The 25,220-nt window shown below is 33.7% G+C and overlaps 1 protein-coding gene across 2 annotated transcripts in view; it reads right to left on the reverse strand.

Moving 5' to 3' along the window:
• ATRNL1 (attractin like 1) overlaps positions 1-25,220 on the reverse strand; it is a 734,504-nt gene that overhangs the window by 419,403 nt on the left and 289,881 nt on the right. For both annotated transcript variants that reach the window (XM_057736176.1, XM_057736177.1), the window contains exon 25: positions 6,216-6,277. In XM_057736176.1, coding sequence (XP_057592159.1) covers positions 6,216-6,277 — 62 coding nt within the window. The remainder of the gene's footprint in view (positions 1-6,215; positions 6,278-25,220) is intronic.

Genomic DNA, 25,220 nt, shown 5'->3' on the forward strand with positions numbered 1-25,220 from the left:
ATTATTCACAACAGCTAAAATATGGAAGCAACTCAAGTGTCCATCAGCAGATGAATGGAAAAACAAAATGTGGTATACATATACAATGGGATATTACTCAGCCTTAAAAGAAAAGAAATTCTGACATATATCACAACATGGATGAGCCTTGAGAACATTATACTAAGTGAAATAAACTAGCCACAAAAGGACAAATATTATATGATATCACTTACATAAGATACCTAGAGTAGTAAAGATCATGGAGACAGAAAGCAGAGTGGTGGTTGTCAGTGGCTGGAGGAGAGGAGATAGGTAGTTATTGTTTGATGGGTATAGAGTTGCAGTTTTGCAAGATAAAAAGAGTTCTGGAGATGGAGAGTGGAAATGGCTGCACAATAATGTAAATGTACTTAATATCACTGAATTGTTCACTTAAAAATGGTTAAGATGGCAAATTTTACATTATGTGTATTTTACCACAATAAAAAACTGAAGGAAAAACCACAACAATTCATAAGAAAAATTTAGAATTCTAACTTGTTTGTACTTAAAAACATAATACTAAAATGGAAAAATATCAAAGCAATCTACCATTGTATTCACACTGAGGGCACACTTCCAGAGAGCTGTTCTCAGTCAATGACTGAGCATGGCAGTGACAGCAAGGAAGGCCTGATCCTCAGAGAGGCATTACTCCTCCAACACCATACACAGTTTGGCCCGAGGACGCACTATTGGTCTTGTCAAACTTTCAGGCTCTTTTATTCAATTTCCCTTTCTTCTCCATCTACCTCATGAGGCACTGTGGTCTAAAAGATCTTTCAAATTCTCCCCTGCTCTTTCCTTCATAGGAGTTCCCCCTAATATGTTTATTGCATGGCTAATGCCATTTTGGTCTCCACTTCTCTGAGGACTTCTGGTCTGAGCAACCAGAAGGTAAAATGGGGATTTGAAACTGGCTTACTCACTACTTGGCCAGCTAAAAGGAAACCATCCATGTTGCTAGATGAGGCACCGACAGTCCATGGAAGAAGGCTTCAATTGCTAAAGATTTCACCAGTGGTGACCTGGGAAAATGCTTTCAAAAGAGAGTGCAGTTGGCTGACTACTGCTATGTTTGTATTAACCCTGCAGAGGGATAATGAGAGACTGAAGGCAACATTAATAAACATTACAGGCTAAATGTAAGAGCTAGAGGGTCTCTTTTACAGCTGTAAATCAGGCCCTTATCTCTGACTGTGGAGGAGCCATTATGAATGAGCAGCAGACTGATGATCTAATTGTTAGAACTGCGGAGCTCCAGACATGACAGAATGCTCAGCCAAAGCAGTCCTCTTATGCAAAGACAATGGCCGTGGTTAAAAAACTGGAGCTCTTGAAATATGGGAAAGGAGTATCTAGAATGGACTACCTAGATGGATGCTTCTGAGGATGTTGATTCTACAGCTTTTTTTTTTTTTTTTTTTTTTTTTTTTTTGACTGCACTGAGTCTTCATTGCTCTGCAGGAGTTCTCTCTAGCTGTGGCGAGCAGGGGCTACTCTTTGTTGCGGGATGCATGGGCTTCTCACTGCAGTGGCTTCTCTTGTTGTGGAGTGAGGGCTCTAGGGCACCTGGGTTTCAGTAGTTGGGGCAGGCTGGCTCAGTAGTTGTGGCTTGAGGACTCTAGAGCGGAGGCTCAGTAGTTGTGGCACACGGGCTTAGTTGCTCCACGGCATGTGGGATCTTCCTGGACCAGGGATCAAACCCGTGTCCCCCGCATCGGCAAGCGGAGTCTTAACCACTGCACCACCAGGGAAGCCCCTACAACTCCCTTTTCTAGTAACAGAGACAACAGGGTCGCCTCCACCCCACAAGCTGCCACCACCTCCTCTCCTGGTTGCTAGACTAATAACTAAGGTTTAATGACAGAATAATGATCTTGGCCTCATAAGAAAGGGAAGAGATTATGTACTTGAAAAAGATGCAAGAATTGGCTAGCGTGTACTGGCAGCAACCAGGGATTATGTCAGGAATTGGATTTCGGGGGTATTTGATCAAGGGGGATGGAACGTAAGCCTGGATAAGCAAGAATCCATGAATCTTGGTGCACAGTCTCAGGACCAGGAGAAGTAACACCCTCGGGAGGATTCCAGGGGATGGAGCAAAACTTGATGAGGAAGTGACTCTTAGAAGCCCAGAAAAAGCAATGGCCAATGCAAAGTGAAATGGAAATGCCTGAGTTGCCCTAAACAATGGAAGAGAAAAGAATAAAGAAGCCGACAGGAGGGAATGGGCCAGAATGGATATATTACGTAAGGCCAGTAGAGCACGCTCCATGGGACACACCATTCACCAAGGCCATGAGGAATTTGCTGATGAAAGGGGCGCCAGCTTCACTAAGAAGTTCAGTGGTGGTCTTCTGCAGACCGGAGCTGACAACAGGAGAGGCAGTGACAGAGATAGATGTTAAGTGATGGGGCCCCAAAGTAAAAAAGATCAAGCATCGGTGCTTAACTGACAGAATCCAGGGGCTACGATTAGGATAAAGATCAACAAGACTGGAGGAGCAGCCAAGGGGGCTGGCCCACAAAGAGCTGTGGGATGATTAATAATGGATGGTACCTATCTCGAGAGGCAAAATAGGCGGGCAGCCAACAATGGTGCTATTTAACATTTACGTTTATTTTAAGTAGGAATGGAGGAACAAAGGCTGAGGGGTTTTGCCCCAAGAGAAAATCATGATCCTCTGCTCAGTTTACAGATGAGTTAATTCACAAATCTAGGACCCACTGAATAGGTGGCTGAGTCCACGAAGAAACGACATTTGAAATGACATCTTGGAAAGCGCATAAAAGGATCCCCAAATGGACCCGTGTATGATTCCTTTACAAAGAGACCTGTCTATACTTGGGTATATACGCAGGTATATACATGGGTGTGCACACAGTGCAAGAGGAATAAGTAGATATTTTGATTTCTGTAAGACATAGGTTAGAGATCGCACAGATACCCAATGACTAAAATACCATCATGAACCCTTGTTAGAGTTGGGGTGTCTCCAGGGTCCAGGTAAGAAATTCGGCCTAATTCTGGATCAAGTGGGCGAGCTGTGTCTATGCACAGCTGTCCACCCAGTGTTAATTTCCCTACTTTTCAAGTCTATAATTAGAATTTATATACAAGGTGGTTAGAGTAACTCCTACACTGTGTCCTGGCCTGTGGGGTAAGATCTATTATAGTGGGAAGACCAAATGGCAACCTCTGAAAATACCCACCATCTGGTTAAGATGATAAATCAAAAACATTATGTAATCTCAGTGGGACAGTGAAGATTAGAACCACCACTGAAAATCTAAATGGTGTAGGGGTAGTGGTCCCTGATATATCTCCATTCAATTTACCAAGCTTAACTTCTTTTAAAATTCAGATTCACACAGACTTACTTCTCCATTTTACACACCAGACAAAAAGTCTTTATTTTCAAAATAATTTCTTTCAGTTTTCTAATCATCCACTATATTATACTACAGACTCTAAGAACAACATCCTTTAATTCTGTATGTGAAAGGACTGAGATTTAGAGATGCGAGGTGACCTGCTTACAATGGCACAGAAAGCTAAGACAAGAGCCAGGCTATGCCAATAAGTGATCTTCCCAGCACTGACTCAGTTATGTTTACCACCAGAACTACGCCTGATATAAAAGTAAAAAACCAACACAAAGTTTATGAACTGGCCTCCATCAAACCATGGCCAAGCTGAAAGGCTGACACATTCACCTATGCTACTTCAATAACTCAGAAACAGCAATGGCAGTAACAGTGGCCTGATTGAAGGATGTCCATACATGCTGATCTGTCTAAAACTCTCTTTTAAAATTTAACAGTGCTTTTATTTAAAAAAATAAAAGTATTCTGTCCATGTTTTTCCTTAACAAAGAGACAATTTTAAAACTATCTAATTTACATTTCACTACTGAAAAAACTTAAATGATAAAAAACCCATCAAATATACTTTATCTCACACAATGCTTAGAATATTTTATATTATTTTGTCCATGATGACAGCATATTAAATAGGATCATCTCTAAGACCTGGTAACACATTAACACTAGCTTTCTTTTACTTAATAAAAGAGCTACTGAACTTAAACATGCACACAAATTCAAAAGCTTAAAATAAAACACTAAACATTTAAATAATTTACATATATATTCAGCTTTGTGAATTTTTACACAAAACTAAACTTTTCAGTATATTAACATCCACATTATTCTGTCAAAAAACCTTTATTTTTATGCATTAAATAATGTTCCTTCAATTGTAACTTCTAATACTTTCCAAAAACATTATAACCTAATTAATAGGCTTAATATCCCTTAATATTCAGAAGTACAAAATCATAAAACATTAAATATATTTAAGATGTTTCCTCAAATTTCATTTTTAAGGGACAAATTTAAAGTATGAATAGACTATGTACATGTTAGTAATAAATATGTTTTAGCATTAAATTCTGGAAATTAACACTTTTTAAGGGACATAGACAAGCATGATTGTTTTCAGAGCAAAGTGACCAACACGGCAAAGATTTTGACAATAAGAAGTAAATAAATGAACAGAGAATGTGTAAATTGGAGAAAAGAGTTTAGAAAACTGGAGGGCTGTAAATGGAGATGAGAGAGATTAGACTTGCTATGTGCGGGCCCATATGGGTAAATTAGAATAGCTATTACAGGGAGGCAGATTTCATCTCAATTATAAAGAATAATTAGTTATCTGAAGATAGAAAACGGTATCTCAAGAGATGGTGTGTTTCCTGTCGTTAAAGGCATTCAGGCATAAGTTAGATCAGGGGATGGGCAAATTATGTCCATAGGCAGAATTCAGACTACCAGCTGTTTTCATAATAAAGGTTTATTTGAACATAGCCACTCCCACTTGTCTCCACAGAGGCTGAGGCTGCTTCAGCACCACAACAGCAGAGTTGCTTAGATGCAGCAGGGACCTTATAGTGCACAAAGCTTGAAATATTTACTAACTGACCCTTTACAGAAAATGTTTGCTAACTCCTGTGGATAAGGTATTAAGAATTCAAGTACTATATGGTGTCTTGATAAAATAACCAATAATAGTTACTCTGGTGTTGAGGAAAGTGCTTGGCATAACATCTGTGTCAAGGATTGGGTTTAACAGGTTCTTTATTGTACAAGGCAGCCCAGACAACTTAGTGAGTGAAGGTCAAAACTATATGCACTGTTTGTAAAGTTGTGTGCTGTGATGTGGGGCTGTCTGCCAGAAGGAGGAGGCACAATTGTCTAATTTACACAAAGGCACCCAGTGGACCAGTGTAGGCTGTACACATCATAATCATGTTAACAAAAATAACATTCTTTCTAACCCAGGTGATCTCAGATGCCATCACACGGATATTCTATCACTGAAAGTCAGCTTCTTCTCTTTACCCATTGTTTCTTTATTTACATCCCATGTAAATGAAAATAGATATTCTACAAAAAGAGCTTTTAGGTTTTGAGAAATGCTAAATTCCACCCTCTCTTTTAGAAAGATACACTGCAAATGAGCATATTGACAACTGTGAGAAAAAAAAAAAAAACTCTAAGAAGTAACGTCAGTTAAAAACAAACCAAAAGAGCCCTATTTAACTTTAGTATACACAGCATTTTCCAAACATATTTAATTATGGAGCCCTTTCTAATGAACCTACTGTTAATACCTCAAATAACTAATGTTCTAGGAAATTATGCTATATTCTAAGTCATATTTAGTACTTTCAGATTATAAGCTCTTTGAGGGCAGAAAATACATACTTCTTATCCCTCACAGATTTTATCACATTGCTAAGCACACATAATAGTTACCTAAGAAATCCAAGAAATAATTGAACTGATTTTAATGCTAGGAGATGTACTTAATGAATACAGTGAAAGCACTGTTAATTTTATTAATTAAAAAAGATTTTAACTACTTAAGTGGCAGCGGGACACAAGGTTATCAGCCTCTTTCCACTGAATCAATTAGCTATTAAAGAGTACTACAGCAAAATAATCTTGCAAAAGTTTATGTCAAGTATGTTTCATCTGCTCTGTGGTATACATTTAAGTATATAAAACTACTCAAGACACACTGTATCACATTTAAGGTTAAAGAACTGATAAATTACCTAACAGGTTGACAGAACATACATCAGAAAATAGGTTTAACAAATTCAAAATCAGTAAAAGCAAATTACCTGAAGAAGGTGACAAAAAACTGCACAAGATCCATGATTGTATTGTGTTGTGAGAATGCAATCTGAAAAATCAAAATAAAAGAAAGTTTGAAACTTACTGAATCTATGCTCTTCTTCAAAGTGGTGATGTTTCAAGGCATTTGTAAATACAGTATCATTAAGAAATTTGGATCACCATATTATAAATCATATGAGCTGGAACCAAAATTTCATTGGGAACGCCTAATATATTCAACTACTGATGACAATCTCTGCACAGACTATAACATTAAACGGTTTAAGAAAACTACCACAAAATTACCTAATACTAAGACCTTCATGTGAAATCCTATGACATATTAAATGTGCCTAACTAAAACATGAAAAAAAGTTCCTTCATCTAATAATTACCACATTTTTCTATCAATATAATTAATAATTGCTTATATGCCAAAAAACATAATTTCAACTCTATTAAGGAAACTGAGGGAACCAGTCTTTCTTGTATATTCTTGTCTAGGAAAGCTGCAAACAACTATTTTGTTATAAACCTGTGAAAGAATAAAATACATCACCTCAGTTTATATTTTCATATTAATGAATTTTGAGAGGAGAAATAAGTCAATAAGCTAATAAAGCTGTTCTTCACTTCTGTTAACACTAGAGAGATCATACTGTAACACATTTCTTGGGGAAGTATTATGCAGTGTACTAGTCAATAATGCAGCATCTTAATAGAGAATATCTGCTATGAAAATCCAACTTTTCACTTACTAGGTGTAAATATTTTGGGAAACTATTTAAACTATTTTTTCCCCATATGTAAATGGTAATAATAAAAGCATCTACCTCACAGTGTTAGAGAAAAGACTAACTCAATTAATAGAAATAAAATTATTGCCATGATATCTGGTATAAGTAGGTATAATGTAATGTAATAAATATTATACTTTTACATCATGTATAAAGGAGCTGGTCAATATAACTGAATTTTCCCAGACAGCTGAAGAGAAACAATTAAGTTCTTGAAATCTTCTTCTCCTTTAATAATCTTTTATGAAACTCTTTCAAAAACATGTAATCTCCGCTTCCAGTGAAAATGGACTAACAAGGATGAGATTTCTCTCTTGTCTTACAGAACTAGAAAATTATACCAAACACATGGAAAAACCATATTCAGACATTAGACAAAAGGCAGAGGAGAGTATAATCTATGAGTGAAGGAAAACAAAGGAGATGAGTCTCACAGCTGTCCCAGCTTTCAGGGTAAGGAATTGAAATGGCATTCTAAAATAAGAAATATTGTTTCTTATATAAAATAATTACAGCCAACTGAGAAGATGGTTAAATTTTTGGTATATACATGAAAACTTAAATATAATAACATTCGTTTCCAAAAAGTTCCAAAGCATTTGAAGAATTACAAAGCATTTATGCAATGACTGAGGAAAGATAATTGCTGTAGGAGATTGGTTCTAGGTGAAAATGTTTTAAAAGACTTAAGAAAAAACATCTTTTAAAATGGAAAAGATACAGATGAATTTTCTCCCCAGGTACTGGCCATGAGAGTATCTTAGAAACAAAGCTTATCAAGCAATATTGTCAACAGTAACATAAATCCATGGGAAGGTGACTCTGAATACAGCAATTAAGAACTAAATGGATAGTCTTCAAAAAGATAATTACTTTGAAATCATAATAAATGAATGCAGTTTAAGATAAATTGGAATAGGAAGGTAAACTTAGTGTTGAGAAATATCTAAATGAAAAAGAAGAAAAAGGACTTCAATAAAGGTTTGAATAAATTAGCTAATGTATGGAAAAGAGAAAAGAAAGAAAGTAAATAATACATATAACAAAATAAATTAAAAAATAAAGGAATAAGATAAAGTATAGAGAAGCAATTGTACTAAATGTGAACAGACTGAATCCTCATCAAAAGAGAGAGATTTCCATACCACGTTAAAAAGCATAATTCAGCTTTATGGTTTTTATAGAAAGCACATCTATAGCAGTGACACATTCATATCCAAAATATAAAGGATTGTGGGGAAAAAAAACTGGCTCTTAAAATCAACAACAACAAAGGCATGAAGGATAATATCAACAGCAAAGTGAAATTCAAAATCAAAACCTGGTCAAATAAAACATATAAGGCACAAAAAATTGCATAAAAATAATAAACCTGTCTGCACCCAAAACACAGGCCAAATAAGTGAAAACACAACCTCTGGACTTACAAGGAGAATGAGATAACATAATTACAGAATAAAATTTTAATATGTATATCTCTTTAATAACTTATTTGCTCAAGCAGACAAAAATTAATTTATTCAGTCATTCAAATCATGAAGAAATATTCAAAGAAATATTTAAGCAAGCTCTGTTCTAGGAGCTGGTGACAACCTTGTAAATAAGACAAAGTCCCTGGTCCCTTGGAGACTGCATCCCAATAGCAGGGGACAGAAAATAACCAGGAAGACTCATAAGTGGATATCATAATTTCAACAATGGTAAGTGTTCTGAAGAAAAACAAGGTGATGTAATGAAGTGGAAGGATATGTGGTAGTTGAGATCAGGCAGTTAGGGGCAGCCTTGCCGAAGATGTGATATATGAGCTGACATACAAACAATAAGAGTGGTAAAGCCACACAAAGATCTATTAGCAGAGAATTCCAGGCTTAGGGAATAGTATGCTTAGGCTAGAAATGTTTGAGAAACTGAAGTCACAACAGCTGGAGTACTGTGAGCTAGGGACAGAGAAGTTAAAAATAAGTTCGGAGTGAGAAGCTGGGGTTAATTTACCAAGGTCCTTGGCATGATAAACAGTTTGGAACATATTATAAGAGCTGAGCCATGTAATGACATGATCTAACTCAAGAAAAATATCATTCTGGCTGCTGGGTGGGGAAGACATGATAGAGGAAAGCAGGGACATTAGAAAGGATATTGGATTTTTCTAGTTATGACACGATAGTATCTCACATAAGAATAGTAGCCATGGAGACAAAACTAAGTTGACGGGCATATAATTTAGAGTGAAAGTTGAGAAGGCCTGGTGAAGATTGATATGACTCATTTAAAACTTCTAAGAGGAAGTTCAGGGCCATCCCATTATTAGTGCCAACAAAAGGAAAAGTGAAGAATTAAGCAGGAGAAAACCAGAAGAGTATTGTGTCAAGGATGTCAAGGAAAAGGAATGTCGCAAGAAGAAAACAGTGGCTGGTTTTGTTGGCTGAGTAAGATGAGGATGGGAATATGACCATTAAATCTGACAACATCAGCTTCGTGGGTAACAAACAAATGCACTGTCAGTGAAGGGGTAGGAATGTTAACCTAGACAGAGAACATAAGATGAGCATGTAATGTGAGCAAGCAGAGACAGCAAATACAGACTGAACTTTCAAAAAGGTCTGTTAAAAAACAGAACAGGAAAAAATCAGGAGCATATAAAATAGGAAAACAAATCTTTTCTTAAATCCATGGAGCATTTAGAAAAGGAAAGTGTACATTCCTTTTATGCAGAGAAACTACTTTAAAATTCCAAATGGTAGTGATTTTATGTACTATATTATCAGATTAAAATCAAAATTAAAACTATAATTTTGAATATAATCAAAACAAGCTTAACTAATTGGAAATTTAAAAATATAATCAGTGAGGCCAAGTTTTAGGTGGACAGTGGCAGTGGTAGCATAGTTTTGTAATATCCCTGAGTTTCCAGATTAAAAACAAACTCAATATCTATCTATCTACCTACCTATCTATGGAAAGTAAATTAAAAAATATATATATACAAGGAAAACAATTTCAACAAAGTTAAATGAAAAATTATCCTCCTGTTGAATGCTGAAACATGAACAGGTACAGATAAACCTCAGCACAAGGCGCATATGGTACCAGAGTCTGCGTGGGAGTAAGAAGAGGGAATCAACAGGAAAATCCAAAAGGCATTCACTGGAACCAGGCAGGCCAGAAGATAAAAATGGAAGTGGTTTTGCCTAGTCCAAGAGCATATGAGCGCAAAGGGTCCTTGAGAAGTTCCAAAAGGAGCTAGAACAGCTTGGGCCACATGAATTTTCAAAAGCAACCAGTCAAATCTCTATTCCAGGACAGGCCCATATTGAGGAAAAACTGTTGGAAGTGAAATCATAATTGAACAGAGCAGGAAAATGGAAACAAAGCAAAAAAGGTCCAACTGGGGAGAGGAACAGAGCCAAGAAATCGTTAAAAAACCCATTTTGGGGGGAGGGAAAAATACATACGTATTCAAATTTGGGTCTTGCCACTAATTTCTTTGTATACTATCAATGCAAATCATCATCACTCTGATTCTTTCAGCTATAAAGGGTTTTGCATTCCTTCAAGATAAGTGATGCATAAACCGTGGGAATAGCCAATGGTATTATAATCAATTTAGACTGACAGAGTACATGATTCAAACTGGTACCGCAGAATTGTAATGGTCTGCTTGCCCTTTCTGGGTCCATATAACTAAGTAGCTGGGGGAAAAAATCATGTTTTGAGAAAAGTAAGCAAAACATAGACATACATGAAAATATCTATAATTTCCTGCATTTCCCAAAGGATATTTAAGTAAATAAAGCAGTTAAGGGAAGGGTCTACAAGTTACAATCATAAACTAAAGCACTGAAACATTCTGAAACTTTAATTATATTACCTGTCTGTAATCTGTTAACATAACTGTACTGAAGAGTAAATGTAGATGGCGTAAGTAGTCTCTATACTTAGCATACCATCTGGGTTCTAGGGACTCAAGTTAAACAGCGTTTGATATTGGTTGTTCAAATGGAAAGTCAGCATTACAGTGTGCTGTACAAATCTTTTAAAATGTTTCTCCACCTGAGACTTTCTATAGGAAGTCCCACAGGAGATAGCCTATGGAAGATACTGTGTCAGGCACAGGTACCGGCATAAAAATGGAAGGCAGGTACAAGGAGATCTGGTCACACTGGTGAACAAGGCCAAGCAAACACTAACTCAAGCAGGCTCCCTCTCAAGATTCCCTCTCTGGAGTGTCAGTGTATTCCTCCACCCAATATCTCACTGAATATCTATTACATTCTGGGCACCATGTCAGATTCTTGGATATATCAGTGAAAAAAAAGATTCTTAGTGTTTGTGGTGGGGGTAGACAAAGACACTAATAACAATTATAAATTATATAGTGTTTTAGAACTTGGTGATCCTAACAGAAAAGAACATTAAAAGTATCCTATTTTCTATATTAACATATGTGGGACAAGAAATCACTCCTTGGTATCTAAACATATGCCAAAGTACTGAGAACAGACAGGAGAAAAGAGCAGGGGCAGCAGAAAGAAATGATGCTAGCGTTAGTTGCAAATGTATCTGACTATTCCCAGGATTTATCTAGGAAGAGCAAACAGCAACTCCAGGACCCTTCCAATGAAACTAGAAGACCTACAGAGAAAGGGGTAAGTATAGACAAAGCGAGAAATATTCTAAGCGGTATTGGGCAGTTGGTCTTCACGTGGCTGGTTCCTTATCATCTAAATCTCACCTCAAATATCACGCTTCTCTAAGACACTTATATAAAGTAGCTGCCCTCTCCCTTATTCTATACTCTTATGTAAACTTACTCCTTTTACACTTCAATCTGAAATTACCTGATTTATTGGTTGGTCATTAGTTAAAATATCTTTCCCCACTAAAACGTAAACTCCTTGAGAATAGCAGCTTTGTTCACATTGTCCATGGCACTATTCCAGTACCTGGAACAGTATCCAGTACGTAGTATTGTACATAGTAAGCATTTAATAAAAATTTGCTGAATAAATGAATAACAGTAGCAGAATTTAGCACAAGAGTATTCTTAGGACTTTCTATATCCTTGTTCAGAGCCATGAAAGGAAGGAGGTACAGCTGTTATTCTGAGAAACATTAAAAAATTATTTACTTGAATTTCTTTTATAAATGAGTAATCACATAGACTATAAGTACCTTCTAGTTTCAGATCATAAAATAGTATTTTCTCCTATAAAATTTATATATATACTGTAGAGTGCACATGTTATGAAAAATATGCGTTTCTATAAAAAATGTTTTTGTTTATAATCAGAAAAAATTTTATACATACCACTTATAATTTTACCTACAATAAAAATAAAATAATTTGAAATCAAGACATTAGAAATGGTTTGTTAGTATGTATTTTTACCTCAGTTTCTTAATTTCAACAATAAACATTTTTAACTATGTTGGCTTCTTGGAATTTCTTTCAGAAAGTGACTTAGTTCAGACTACAGTCTTCCCGTATAAAACAGATGGTATTACCTGAAACATTATTTTTTAACCAATGGGGGAAAAATGAGATTGCTTTAAAAGAATGATCATTTGATCACTTAGCTCACTTTATTTAGAAAACAGTGAGAGAAATCGATAACAACAAAAATAACACTATAATTCATAGTTTCCCTGAGAGTGTATCACTAGAGAATATGGGGCATTTCTGACTCTAAAATCTCTAATTGTCTAACTAGAGAGATTTCTATTAGCTGATGCTATGGCTATAACATGGTCCTTTACAGGTAATCAATATGTTCCAATATGGTTTTGTGGTCATACCGTGAAAAATATGAAAAGTTTACTTAAGTTGAATTTAAGGTTAGTTTTAAAACTTTAGCCAGCAAAACTGAACCTTTGAAATTCTCTTTTCTTTAATGATGTTATACGTTATCCAATGATTATTCAAAGAAAATTAATCAAAATCAGGAAACCAATTAAAGGTGCATAATATCCTCATTTTCCCCATGTTTTTAAGGTGCCCCAAACAACTGATAAACTGGCAGGCTAAAACTCGGCCGAAACTATAGCAACAGTGATAACATATTTTGTCCGTTTGAGTCTAAATGCAAATTCATACCAAAAACATGTCCAAAATCTAAAACCTGACATAAAGATATGCTATATTTTTCATTCACAGTAATAATGATCAACATTTTGAAATTATGATTTGATGAAAAAGTTGCATTACGTGTGCTTGGAATAGAGAAGTAGATTAATAGCCTGATATTTACCACAAAATGTCAGATTTTGTAAGAGAGAAAAAAATGTTCTTATTATGAAGGACAAATTAGTGTGTTTGTGCAAGACGCCAACTTGCCACAAACTCCGATATAACACTGAGATATTAAGAAAATGAAAATATGAAGGGATGTGCTAAAATGATCAAGGTCAGCTAACAAACTGAAAGTAAAAGAGAGGTTCTTCAAACCACTATTTGGATTATAGTCCTTCAAAATGATGACATAAAAGCAGAGTTAAGTAATGGAAGTTAGTCTTCTAGTCATATCTCAAAGACAGCTGGGCTATGTTTCAGACAAGCAATTCAAAAATCATATTAGGTCTTTATTCATTTTTAAAAATAAGGCACACTAGGGCTTAAATATCTATTACTGAATAAAATCAACTATGATAATCTATTCAAGATAAGCATGAATTTCCTATAGATAATTAATACACTGCTTATTGATAATATAATTTGCATCATTCCTGATAAATATTTTTTAAAATATGGTTAAATGGAAAATTGATGATTTTTAAGACAGAATAAAACCTATGAGGAACAAATATGCTGGGAAATTCTGCATAAATACTACACAAATTACTCTGATAAATTCATCCTTGAATATTGTCTATAAAAATTTAATGAGTTTAATTCTTTTTAGAGCAAATAAATGCCTTAGTGTAGGCACTCGTAACTTTCCTCCCGGTTTACTGCAAAAACTTAACTGGTCTCCCTGTCTTCAATCTCATAACTTTCTGGTCATTCTTTACTCAGCTGACAAAACACTTTTTTTTTTAAACTGAAGGAGTTTCCGATAATTCCCCTCTTCAAAATCCTTCATTCCCCCACTTAAATTTCCTCAGTATTTTTCCACCACTTTTAGCTTGGACTCTAATTTCCTTAACATAGCAATAACAATCTTCAAAATTTGGTCCTTGCTTCCCTCTCTGTGTAGAGCATTGACACTGCAGTCTGATCACGCTGCGTCCACTATCAACCTGTGCGCTTTGCTTGGCACAAACCGTTCCCTCCTACACCAACACCATCTGCTCTGGGGTAACTCCTTCGAAATGATTCACTTCCTGGCAGTTCTAGATCCTGTTTGGTGGCCCTCAACTGTATGCCAGCTGTCCCAACCATACACTTTTACCACAGTACTACTAAAAAGAGCTAACATTTATTAAAATGCTTACTATCGCTCAGGCACTATGCTAAGTGCTCTTCATACACTAATTTATTTAATCCTCAGAATAACCCCATAAAATAGGTAATGCCATTAAATTCATCTTATGGATGAGGAAATAAAGCTTTACAGATTACTCAGGCAACAAGCAGTGGAGCTAAAATGGAAATCAATGAATTCTGAATCTAGTTCTTAAGTGCTACACTTTCCTACCACCAGTTAATCACAGTGCACTGTGATAATTAGCATAGCCAATCTTCTCTTTCCATTTGACTTCAAGATATTTGAAGTCAGGCATTACAGTGTTGAGCTATACATTCCTAGCAACTAGCAAAGAACCTAGCATTTTTACTTATATGTGTTTAGTGGATGAACTGAAATAACTACTAGAGATGCATATCTTAATGTTCTAAATAGAAAGTCTTAAAACAGTTTCATTTTACTACAGGTCAAGCTGTACAGGAAAAACAATTACTTTTACATCAAGATTATGTCAGTTAAAATACATAGAGCTTTCAATCTACATGTCCAGAGAGTATATTTTCTTTAAGTTAGAGGATATTATTTTTTCAAAAACAGAACTGTTATGTTAAAAAATGAAACAAAACTTTTAAAATGAAAAGATAAAACTTTGCATTTGTAATGCTACCTGTTCTTAATTATAGATTAGCATATTTATGAAGTTTCGTGAAGAGTCTCAGGTTTTAATTCAAAGATATAAAACTAAGAGTAATGGCTCATATAGAAGTCTATATGCAATTTATGCTTGTAAGACCACTTTCTATAAATTACAATTATTTTCACAACCTAGCTTTTCCTCTATAACTTAAGTGGTCAAAAGGGAGCTTCCTTTTATAGAGTGATGTTCACTAAACCAACTTCATCATTCAGCCCTACCTCTAAAACTTCAGGAATCAGGTGTATATCTAAAACCTCAAAGTAGCAAATGTAGCCAACACTCTTAGTAAAGCATGTGGTACTATCCAAATGTTACTTTTTCATACATAAGTACTCCTACTAAATAAGTAATAAAACCATCTGCAATCAAAAAGGCCAACCCAACAGTTGTTCAGGAAACAACTAAAATAATAACATTTCAAAGGAAGAATATTTTTTTACACATCTCATTTTGGATACTTTGAAGGTTAATTCTCTATTCTCTTCTCTCCATTAAGCCTAACTAATGGACCAGAATGTGGTGAGTAAGGTGCTTTCCAGAAGAAAGTGCTTTTAAAGATGATTTAGTAAGTCCCCACAATTGCTCTGTTTTTGCCCCATATGTATAATTTCCCGTTTTAAACTACATGAAAAACAGTGGCAACACAGAACTCAGGTTTCATTATAATAAAACATAAAACTTTAAAACTCAAGTTGAGGCGTCAAGACTTTGCAATAAAAAAAATCATGAAATAATCATATGGTTATTTTATCTAGTAGAAATTAGTTGAAAATTATGTGATGTCAGATAACACAATCACAGGAGTTTTTCTGGTAAGTTTTAGAAATTCTTTCAACTCTAGTCTTTAGTAGGCCCTGCATCCCAGAGGGCACTAGGCAGAAAAAAGTAATGCACAAAAGAGATTAAAAACATTAAATAGGTCAACACTATCCATAGTATAATTTAATATTATATAATCCTTAAGTATTATTTTCTTAATCATTGGTAAATATAATATTTAAGTTTAATCCATAAATTCAACATATTTGAATGGACAAATTCACTGAAATGCACAAAATAGCATAGCTCTCTTATTAAGGAGAAATAACATAAATAGTACTATAACTAGGAAACAAATCAGTTCTTGTTTAAAACCTTCAAACAAAAAAAAACAAAAAAAAAACCAAAACAAACAAACAAAAAAACCCTTCAAACAACACAAAAAAAACAAATCAACTGTAATCAACTATATATAATCAACTATAGGCCCAGATGGCTTCACTGGAAAATTCTACATTTATAAGTAAGAAATAATATCAATTCTACATATTCACCTTTAGAAAAGAGAAAAGGAGATAACACTTTCATTAACATTTATTTTATGAAATGAGCACTATTCTGATAAAACTAGACAAGGACATAATAAGAAAAAGACATCTAAAGGCAAATATCTTTCATTAATATAGAAACAAAAATCCTCAATAAACATAGCAAATTGAGCTCAACAATGTACAAAAAGGCTAATAAATCAAAACTAAGTGTAGTTTATCTCAGAAATGCAAACCTGGTTCAACATGCAAAATTAATCCTTGTAATTTACCATGTTTAAAGACTGAAAGTGAACTACCAAAGAATCATCCCAACAGATGCAGAAAAAGTATTTGAACAAATTCAACAGTAATACTTCATTAAAAAAAATCGGTAGAATAGATATACAAAGGAGTTTAACTAAATTAAAGAGTTTCTTGAAAAATCTTTAGCTAACATAATACTTAATAGTAAAAGATGAATGTTTTCCCTTTAAGTTTGGAAACAAGGCAAGAATGTCTGCTTTCACCACTTCTTCTCAATACCACAATGAATCTCTTTTTCAGTGCAATAAAGCAAGAAAAATATCTGAAAAGAATTGGAAAGGAAGAAATAAAACAATCTCTATTTGTGGACAGAATCACTGTTAATTCCCAAAACTAATACAAATATTAAATGAATTTAGCAAGTTTGCAGAATACAAATAAAGTCACAAAAATCTACTGCATTTCCCCAACTTACAATAGTTTGTCTTAACAATTCTTCAACTTTACTATGGCATGAAAGCAATATGCATTCAGTAGAAACTGTACTTCAAATACTGAATTTTGATCTTTTCCCAAGCTAGGGATAAGTGGTAGGATACACTCTCATGATGCCGGGCAGTGTCATTAAGCGCAGCTCCCAGTCAGCCTCTCGATCACAAGGGTAAACAACCGACACACTTACAAACATTCTGTACCCGTACAACCATTCTGTTTTTCACTTTCAGTATAGTTTCAAAAAATTACATGAGATATTCAACACTCTATTATAAAATAGGCTTCATGTTAGATGATTTTGCCCAACTGTAGGCTAATATAAGTATTCAGAGCACATTTAAGGTAGGCTAGCCTAGGCTATGATGTTCAGCAGGTTGGGTATATTAAATACATATTTTTTACTTATGATATTTTCAACTTACAATGGGTTTATTGGGACATAACCCCATCATAAGTCAAAGAAGATCTATACTAACAATGAACAACTGGAAATAGGAATTAAAAAGTTACACAATTACATAGTATTTAAAAAACTATAAAATTGCTCAGGTATAAGTTTGATAAAATTTGTGCAAACACACATGTAGAATACCACAAAACCCTAATGAAAGAAATCAAATTAGACCTGAATAATAGAGAGATGTACAGTGGTCATGAATTATAAGACTCAACAGGATTATGACGTCAATTCTCCCCAAACTGATACATAAATGCAGTGCAATCACAATCAAAGTCCCAAAAGGATTTCTTGTAGAATTTGTTTTTAAAAGGAGATTCCAGAATTTATATGTGAAGGCAAAGGCACTAGAATAGCCAAAACAATTTTTGAAGAGAAAAACAAAGTTGGAAGACTTGCACTGATTCAAGATTACAAGAAAAGAGGCAAAGCAGTGTGAACTGATGAACAGATAGACACATAGATGAATGGAGCAGAATAAAGAATCTAGAAATAGGTGTACAAAAATAGAATCAATTTATTGGGACTAAGGTTCAAAGGCAATTCAATTAAGAAAGGATACACTGCTGAATAAACGACACTGGAACAATCAGATATCCAAATACATAATGTAAACATCAGCTCATACCTTTAAACTTATAAAAAATTAACTCAAAATGAAACTATAGGCCTAAAGTAAAACTTAAAATTATAAAACCTATAGAAGAAATCAAAGGAGAAAATCCTCATTACCTGGATTAGACAAGGATTTCTTAAACACAGCATCAAAAACATATCAATTCAAGAAATAAAATAACTGTATCTGACTAAAATTACAAACATCTGTTCTTTGAAAGACTGTTAGGAGAATGAAAAAACAAGAGATGGGAGAAAATATTTGCAACAGACATGTCTGAGAAAAACTTGTATCGAAAACATATAACAACCTCTCAAAACTCAATAAAAACCAAATTAAGAAATGGGAGAAGGTTTGAACAGACACATCACTAAAGAAAATGTATGGATGCAAAATAAGCACATGAAAAAATGGTTAACATCATTAGTCTTTAGGGCAAGTCAAACTAAAAATAATAAATTACCACTCATATCTCTTAGAATAGCTAAAATCAAAACAACTAAACTGACAGTATCAAGTATTGTTGACAATGAGAGAAACTAGAACTCTAATACATTACTAACGGAAATGCAAATTTGTACAACCATTTTGGTAAATTTTTTGGCAGTTTCTTACAAAAGTAAACATACACTTAGTGTATGACCTAGTTGTCTAACACACAGATATTCCACGAGATGACAAAACACATACTTACACAAAAACCTGTAGGTTAACATCTATAGTGGTTTTGTTAATGATTGCCCCAAACTGCAAATGGCCCAAAAATCCATCACCTGGTTACTAGATAAACATATTACTGTACATCCATTCCATGGAATAGTACTAAATAATACAAAGGAATAAAATGTTTATACAGGGTAATTTCAATCTAAATACATACTCTATAACTATAGAAAGGCAACTCTACAGTGATAGAAAGCAGATCAATTTTTTACTGGGGCCTGGGGTCAAGGAGGAATGACTAAGAGCAAAAGGATGCAAAGAAACTTTTTGGTTGATGAAATAATTTTATATCTTGAGTATAGTGGAAGTTACACAGTTGTGTGTAATTGCCAAAATTCACAAAACTGTGCCCTCAAAATGAATATATTGATTTGTGTAAATTATATCTTAGTAAAAGTAAATTTTAAAAAAATACTACTGAAACAAAACCACAAGTCTATATACTATATGATACAAATTTCATGACATTTTGGAAAAGTGAAAATGTCAAGAGGTTAGCTGAACTACTCCACGGTACTGCTGCCTCAAAGATAATGAAAAGAAAAACATTACATAAAGGGATCTCTGATACATATTTAAAGCAGTAGTCAGAACTACAGTCACAGCACAAACACTTTAATAAAAATGAAAAATGATCCACAAAGTAAACTAAAGCAAGCTAAGGAAAAATAAAAGGAAATAATAAGGAATAATAAAGATAAAAGTAAACATTAATGATGCAAGAATAGAAGAATAAGAGGTCTAATTAAATCAAAATCATCTTTTTTGAAAACATAACAAAATAGGAAAACCACTAGGTAAATTGATCAAGAAAAAAATAAGGAAGAAACAAAAAATATACTAAAAAAGAAATGAGAAAGGGGAAATCACCACTGAAACAGAAGAAATTAAGAGACTAGAGATTACTTTGTAGACTTCTACCTCGAAATTTAATAATCCCTTTAAAAATACAGAGCATAAAAAAAACATACAGAGCATAAACAGGACAGATTCCATAGAAGAAACAGAGTAAGTCCCCCCAAATAATTTACCAAATAAAATATAAATGCACAAAAAGAATATTTATTGCTGCATTATTTTTTAAAAAGCTTCAAATTTCCAGCTATATACTATGAAAGTGTATGAGCTGATGAAACATTATTTTAGTTTTAAAAATAATATTGAAGCCCACACAGAAACAAAATTGCTCTGTTTTATACAACAAAATGGCAATCTATAAGAACAAATTATATCATGATAGCAAATATCGAAAAATATCTATGAGGTTATATGGATATTTAATAAGAATGCATTAAAATGTTTGAGTTTAATTAATTTCAAAGGAAAAACAATGACTTTTTAAAAATTACTACTATAAAGAAGTGGGAGAATTTTTAAAATTTATTTCATAAAACACTGCAAATGTTCTTTATGAGTCACGTTCTTAGAAAAATATTTTACACTTAAGCTATCTTATCTAACTCAAACAATTTTATTGCTTACAAAGAATAGCATTGGTAGTAATATTTTATATAAGGAGTCAACAAACTTCTTCTGTATAGAACCAGATAGTAAATATTTTCAGCTTTGTGAGCAATATGGTCTCATTTTTACTACTCAACTCTGACATTATAGCATAAACTTGATATATCTTCCGTCTCTGAATCTCTAGAACATTTGTACCTATCATAACCAATCTTATTTTGTAGTTGTCATAAAAACTTACGATTTCTCTCTATAAGAATACGTTTCTTTTTTTTTTTCCATTTTTTATTTTTTTTATTTTTTTTATTTTTTTGGGGGGTACACCAGGTTCAATCATCTGTTTTTATACACATATCCCCATATTCCCTCCCTTCCTTGACTCCCCCCCCAGTCCCCCCCACCCTCCCCGCCCCAGTCCTCAAAGGCATCTTCCATCCTCGAGTTGGACTCCCTTTGTTATACAACAACTTCCCACTGACTATTTTACAGTTGGTAGTATATACATTTCTGTGCTACTCTCTGGCTTCGTCTCAGTTTCCCCTTCACCCCCCGCCCCCTCCCATACCTCGAGTTCTCCAGTCCATTCTCTGTATCTGCATCCTTGTTCTTGTCACTGAGTTCATCAGTACCATTTTTAGATTCCGTATATGTGAGTTAGCATACAATATTTGTCCTTCTCTTTCTGACTTACTTCACTCTGCCCATCAACAAATGGATGGATACAGAAGATGTGGCATATATATACAAGAATACGCTTCTTAAATATTATTTTATATATTCCTCACATTTATATTTTCTGATTAGCAGAATTAATATATTAGTTGAATAATTGATAAAAATGATTAACAATTTTCAATACTATTTCTTGAACTTGTGCTAACAAACAGATTTAATGAAAAGAGAATCTTAAAAGAAAAGGGAAAAGTATTGGAATATATATATGACAAATTCCTCAAGCCTATAAAAATTTGGAAGACAATAACAGCAGATAATAATAATAATTACTATTATTAATTATTATAATGTGTCCTTTGAGTTAATTTGGGAAAAAATATACAAGGACATTTTTATCAGCATGTGTATTATAACCCTTACTTTTCAAACCACACAAACAAGATAAAACTTCCTATTTACTTCGATACCTGTTTATCCAGTAGCTTAGCATCTTATTTTGTGATCAAATGACTCATCTTCTATGTTCAAAATACTAACACACTTGTGATAAAAATTTACAAACATCAGCATTAGGGTTCTGTTCCTTATGTTGTTCTGTATAACTTAACCATTATTAGTAAGAGGATATCACCTAGGCTACCATGGAAATTAGATTTGCAAATTGAAGAATGATTCCTAGCATCACTCTCATTAAAAAAATCAAATCTAAATTATGACATCAGTTTGCAGATTGACTTAATAGTGAATTACCAAATCCCATTTACTCAGAAACAGGTAATTTAGATTCAATCTAATTTAATTTAATTTAAACGGTGATGTATAAGTGTTGATGAGCAGCACTATTGTAAGAGAATACAAAGTACTTTAAGTTCAATGCTCTCTTTCTGTTTTTCAAGTTATTAGCATTGCAGTTATAGTAGTAATTTTTTTTCTTTTTTTATTGTCAAGATTCAATTGCATGGCAGTACAAGTCATAAAGAATAAGTGTTACCAAAATAAAATCTCACTCTATAAATGATGCAAATCAACTCCATAGTGTGATTACCAACATGACAAAAGAAAAAGTTTTTCCCCTGTTTAATTACTCTATTATTGGCCTATTTATCACATAACACTGCTATGTGTCTTACAGTCACAATTAGAAGTTTTAAGGATGTCTGAATGCTAAAGTGGTAGGCAATGTAAAATATAAAATACTCTATCAAAGACAATGAAGAAAAATTGTTTAAAAGTGGAATGATGTACTTTAATAAACAGCTTTCTTAAATATATAAATTGATCAAACAATATGTTAAAATGACAGAGGCTCCTCCTCAATGGACAGATTAAAGTCTGATTGTACAAATAGCCGCCTACTTAAAAATGTCCTACTCTGTAGACATACTGTGTATCTCACAGAAAAATATAATCATTATCTTGATTTCTAGAATTCTATAGGTAAGAATAAGATTTATGACACTATAAGAATTAAGCCTTTACAATACATATAACACAGTAACAGAGAGGAAAAAAATTTACAAAAGTAAAATAAAATAAAAATCCTCAACAAAGATGTTTAATCCTCAAACAACTTCATGAATATTAAAAAAAAAAATCATAGAGCCAGTGGGTTTTGGCAGCAACAAAGCTTTTAGAATAAATCGTAATTTGCCTTTTAACTTAGTAATATGCCTACCTAAAACAAAGTATGCAAGCAACAGCAGTTTTAAAATCTCTAGTGAGAAACTTTTCACTAATCAAGCACATACCAATTACTATAAGCATTCTAATAATTAAGTGGTATAAAATTTTCTCATCTATTTAAAATGTAAAATCTTATACTGTGATTAAAAATTACAGAATCATGAAGTACTATAGATAGAAAGCCACATATAACTTCTCTACAATATTTATGATGGTAATAAAGCCTCTACTTAATTTTGGAAGTGGAGTGCTCACTATTAAGTCTGGAAAACCATTCTTTTGGACAACTCTATTCATTAGAAACTTTGCTTTAACTTGTACTATGTTACTCTATAATATCTATTGACTGATTTTAATTCTACTCTTTAGAGTTCCATAGAAATAGTTAAAATTCTAGTCTGCGTAAAAGCTCCAATTCATTAAACCCATTCATATGATATAATTCCTATGTACAGTTTACCTCTTCTGGATGTATCACAGTTTGTTGATGTCCCTGTTAATACGTGGCAACTAGTACTGGATATCCTCTATATGCTTATAATATAATGGAATAAAGCTGGTTTTTGAGAGATCATAGATCATATTTTTGGACATGTTAGTCCTTGAAATGCCTATTATACATTCAAGAGGGCATGTGAAGAAGGTAGCTAGATATGCAAGTCTAGTGTTTATAACAGGACTGGATTGAGGTATAAATTTGTAAATAACAGTTTTCTAGTGCCCTGGAGATTTCCACCTTAGACATATTCAACATCCCTTCTACCACAGACTGAGGTCTACCTAGCCTTCCCCATATGCAATACTTTTCAGAGCAGACAATCCCTAGGCCCCGAAATTTCAAATTATTCCCATAAGTATATTAAAAAAATTAAGGGAAAATATGAATAATGTGAAAGGAGATTCAGAAAACATTTAAAAAATAAGTGAAATTAAAAGTAGAATGAATGGATATATGAATAGAACAAATTAGCATGCTGAAAGAACAGATTGAGGAGGAAGGAGAGAAAAAAAGAAAATTTAAAAGAAAGGCTAAAAGATATAGAAGATAGAAATAAAAATGTGATCAGACAAATAATAAGAATCTCAAAATAGCAAAGAAAAATGGACTGGAAGAGGTATTTGAAGGTATAATGGAGATACATTTCCTTGAATTAAAAGAAAAGATGACAAAAGTCCTTCACCTATACACATTAGGGTAAAATTAAATAATATTGAATATAAAACAAAAAATTCTTAAGGAAGAGAAGAGAAAGTTTCAGAGTGAAAGAGTATATCACATAAATAATAAGAATTAGAATGATGAGGCATTAATTTCTATAATTTAAATCTAACTTGATATTTTATCAATAAAATATATATCTCATTTATAATACAGCTTAGAATGACTCTACAACTTCTTCGTATTTGAAGGCCATTTCATTTTCACATGACTACTTTTAGTGAGAATCAAGAATTTCACATTTAAATAATATTAATCAGCTAACACTGATTAAGCATTTACTTACTATATATCTTGATATGTATTATCTTTTTAACCCGCAAAACTACCCTAAAATGAAGTGGTAGGCACAATTCTAATATGGCCCTCAAGATTCCCAGTCCTTGGTGTATACACCCTGTGTATCCCTTCCCCTAAATGTGAAAATGATGGAAGTCACTCCATTAATTAGGTTACCTTATATGGCAAACGTGATGGAATAGTCACTCCTATGACTGTTACATTATTTCAGACTCCACTTAGTAGACTGAAAAGAAAGATTTTTAACAAAAGAGATTCTACTGCTGGCACTGAAGAAACCATGCCATGTTGTGGAGAGGGTCAGGTGGCAGGGAATGGCAGCCAGCTTCTACAGTCTGAGAACATACCGTTACTGAAAGTAGCAAAAAAAAGTGGTGACCTCACTCCCACAACCCCAAGGACCTGAATTCTGCCAAAAACCAGTGAGCTTGGAATCCAAGTCTTAGTGCCACAGATGAGAGTCTGACTGATACCACGATTGCAGCCTGGTGAAACCCTGAGTCAAGGAACCAGCTACCTGTGTCCAGATTCCTGACCTGCCAAAACTGTGAGATAATAAATGGATGTTGTTTTAAGCTGATACATTTGTGGTAAATTGCTACATAGCAAGAGAAACTAATAAAGGTAGAACCTATTATCATCTCCAGTTTTGTAGATGAAGACACTGAAGTACTGACATTTAAAAAAGAAAAAAAAACTTCTTCCCAATTATACAACTTGAAAATGGAGAATGTAAAACTGATGTGGTCTGATTTAGGATCTGTGTTCTTAATACCTACTCTTTACTGCCACCAAAAAAGCAGTAAAGAGTCACCTGGAGACGTAGATAAAAACATTCACAGAAGACTCGCATTGATGAAAAATATTGAATACAATTTACCTTGCACCAGGTTAATTAATTATGTATTTTAAAAACACAGGAAGTGAA

This window comes from Hippopotamus amphibius, chromosome 5, assembly GCF_030028045.1.
Source record: "Hippopotamus amphibius kiboko isolate mHipAmp2 chromosome 5, mHipAmp2.hap2, whole genome shotgun sequence".
NCBI lineage: Eukaryota > Metazoa > Chordata > Mammalia > Artiodactyla > Hippopotamidae > Hippopotamus > Hippopotamus amphibius.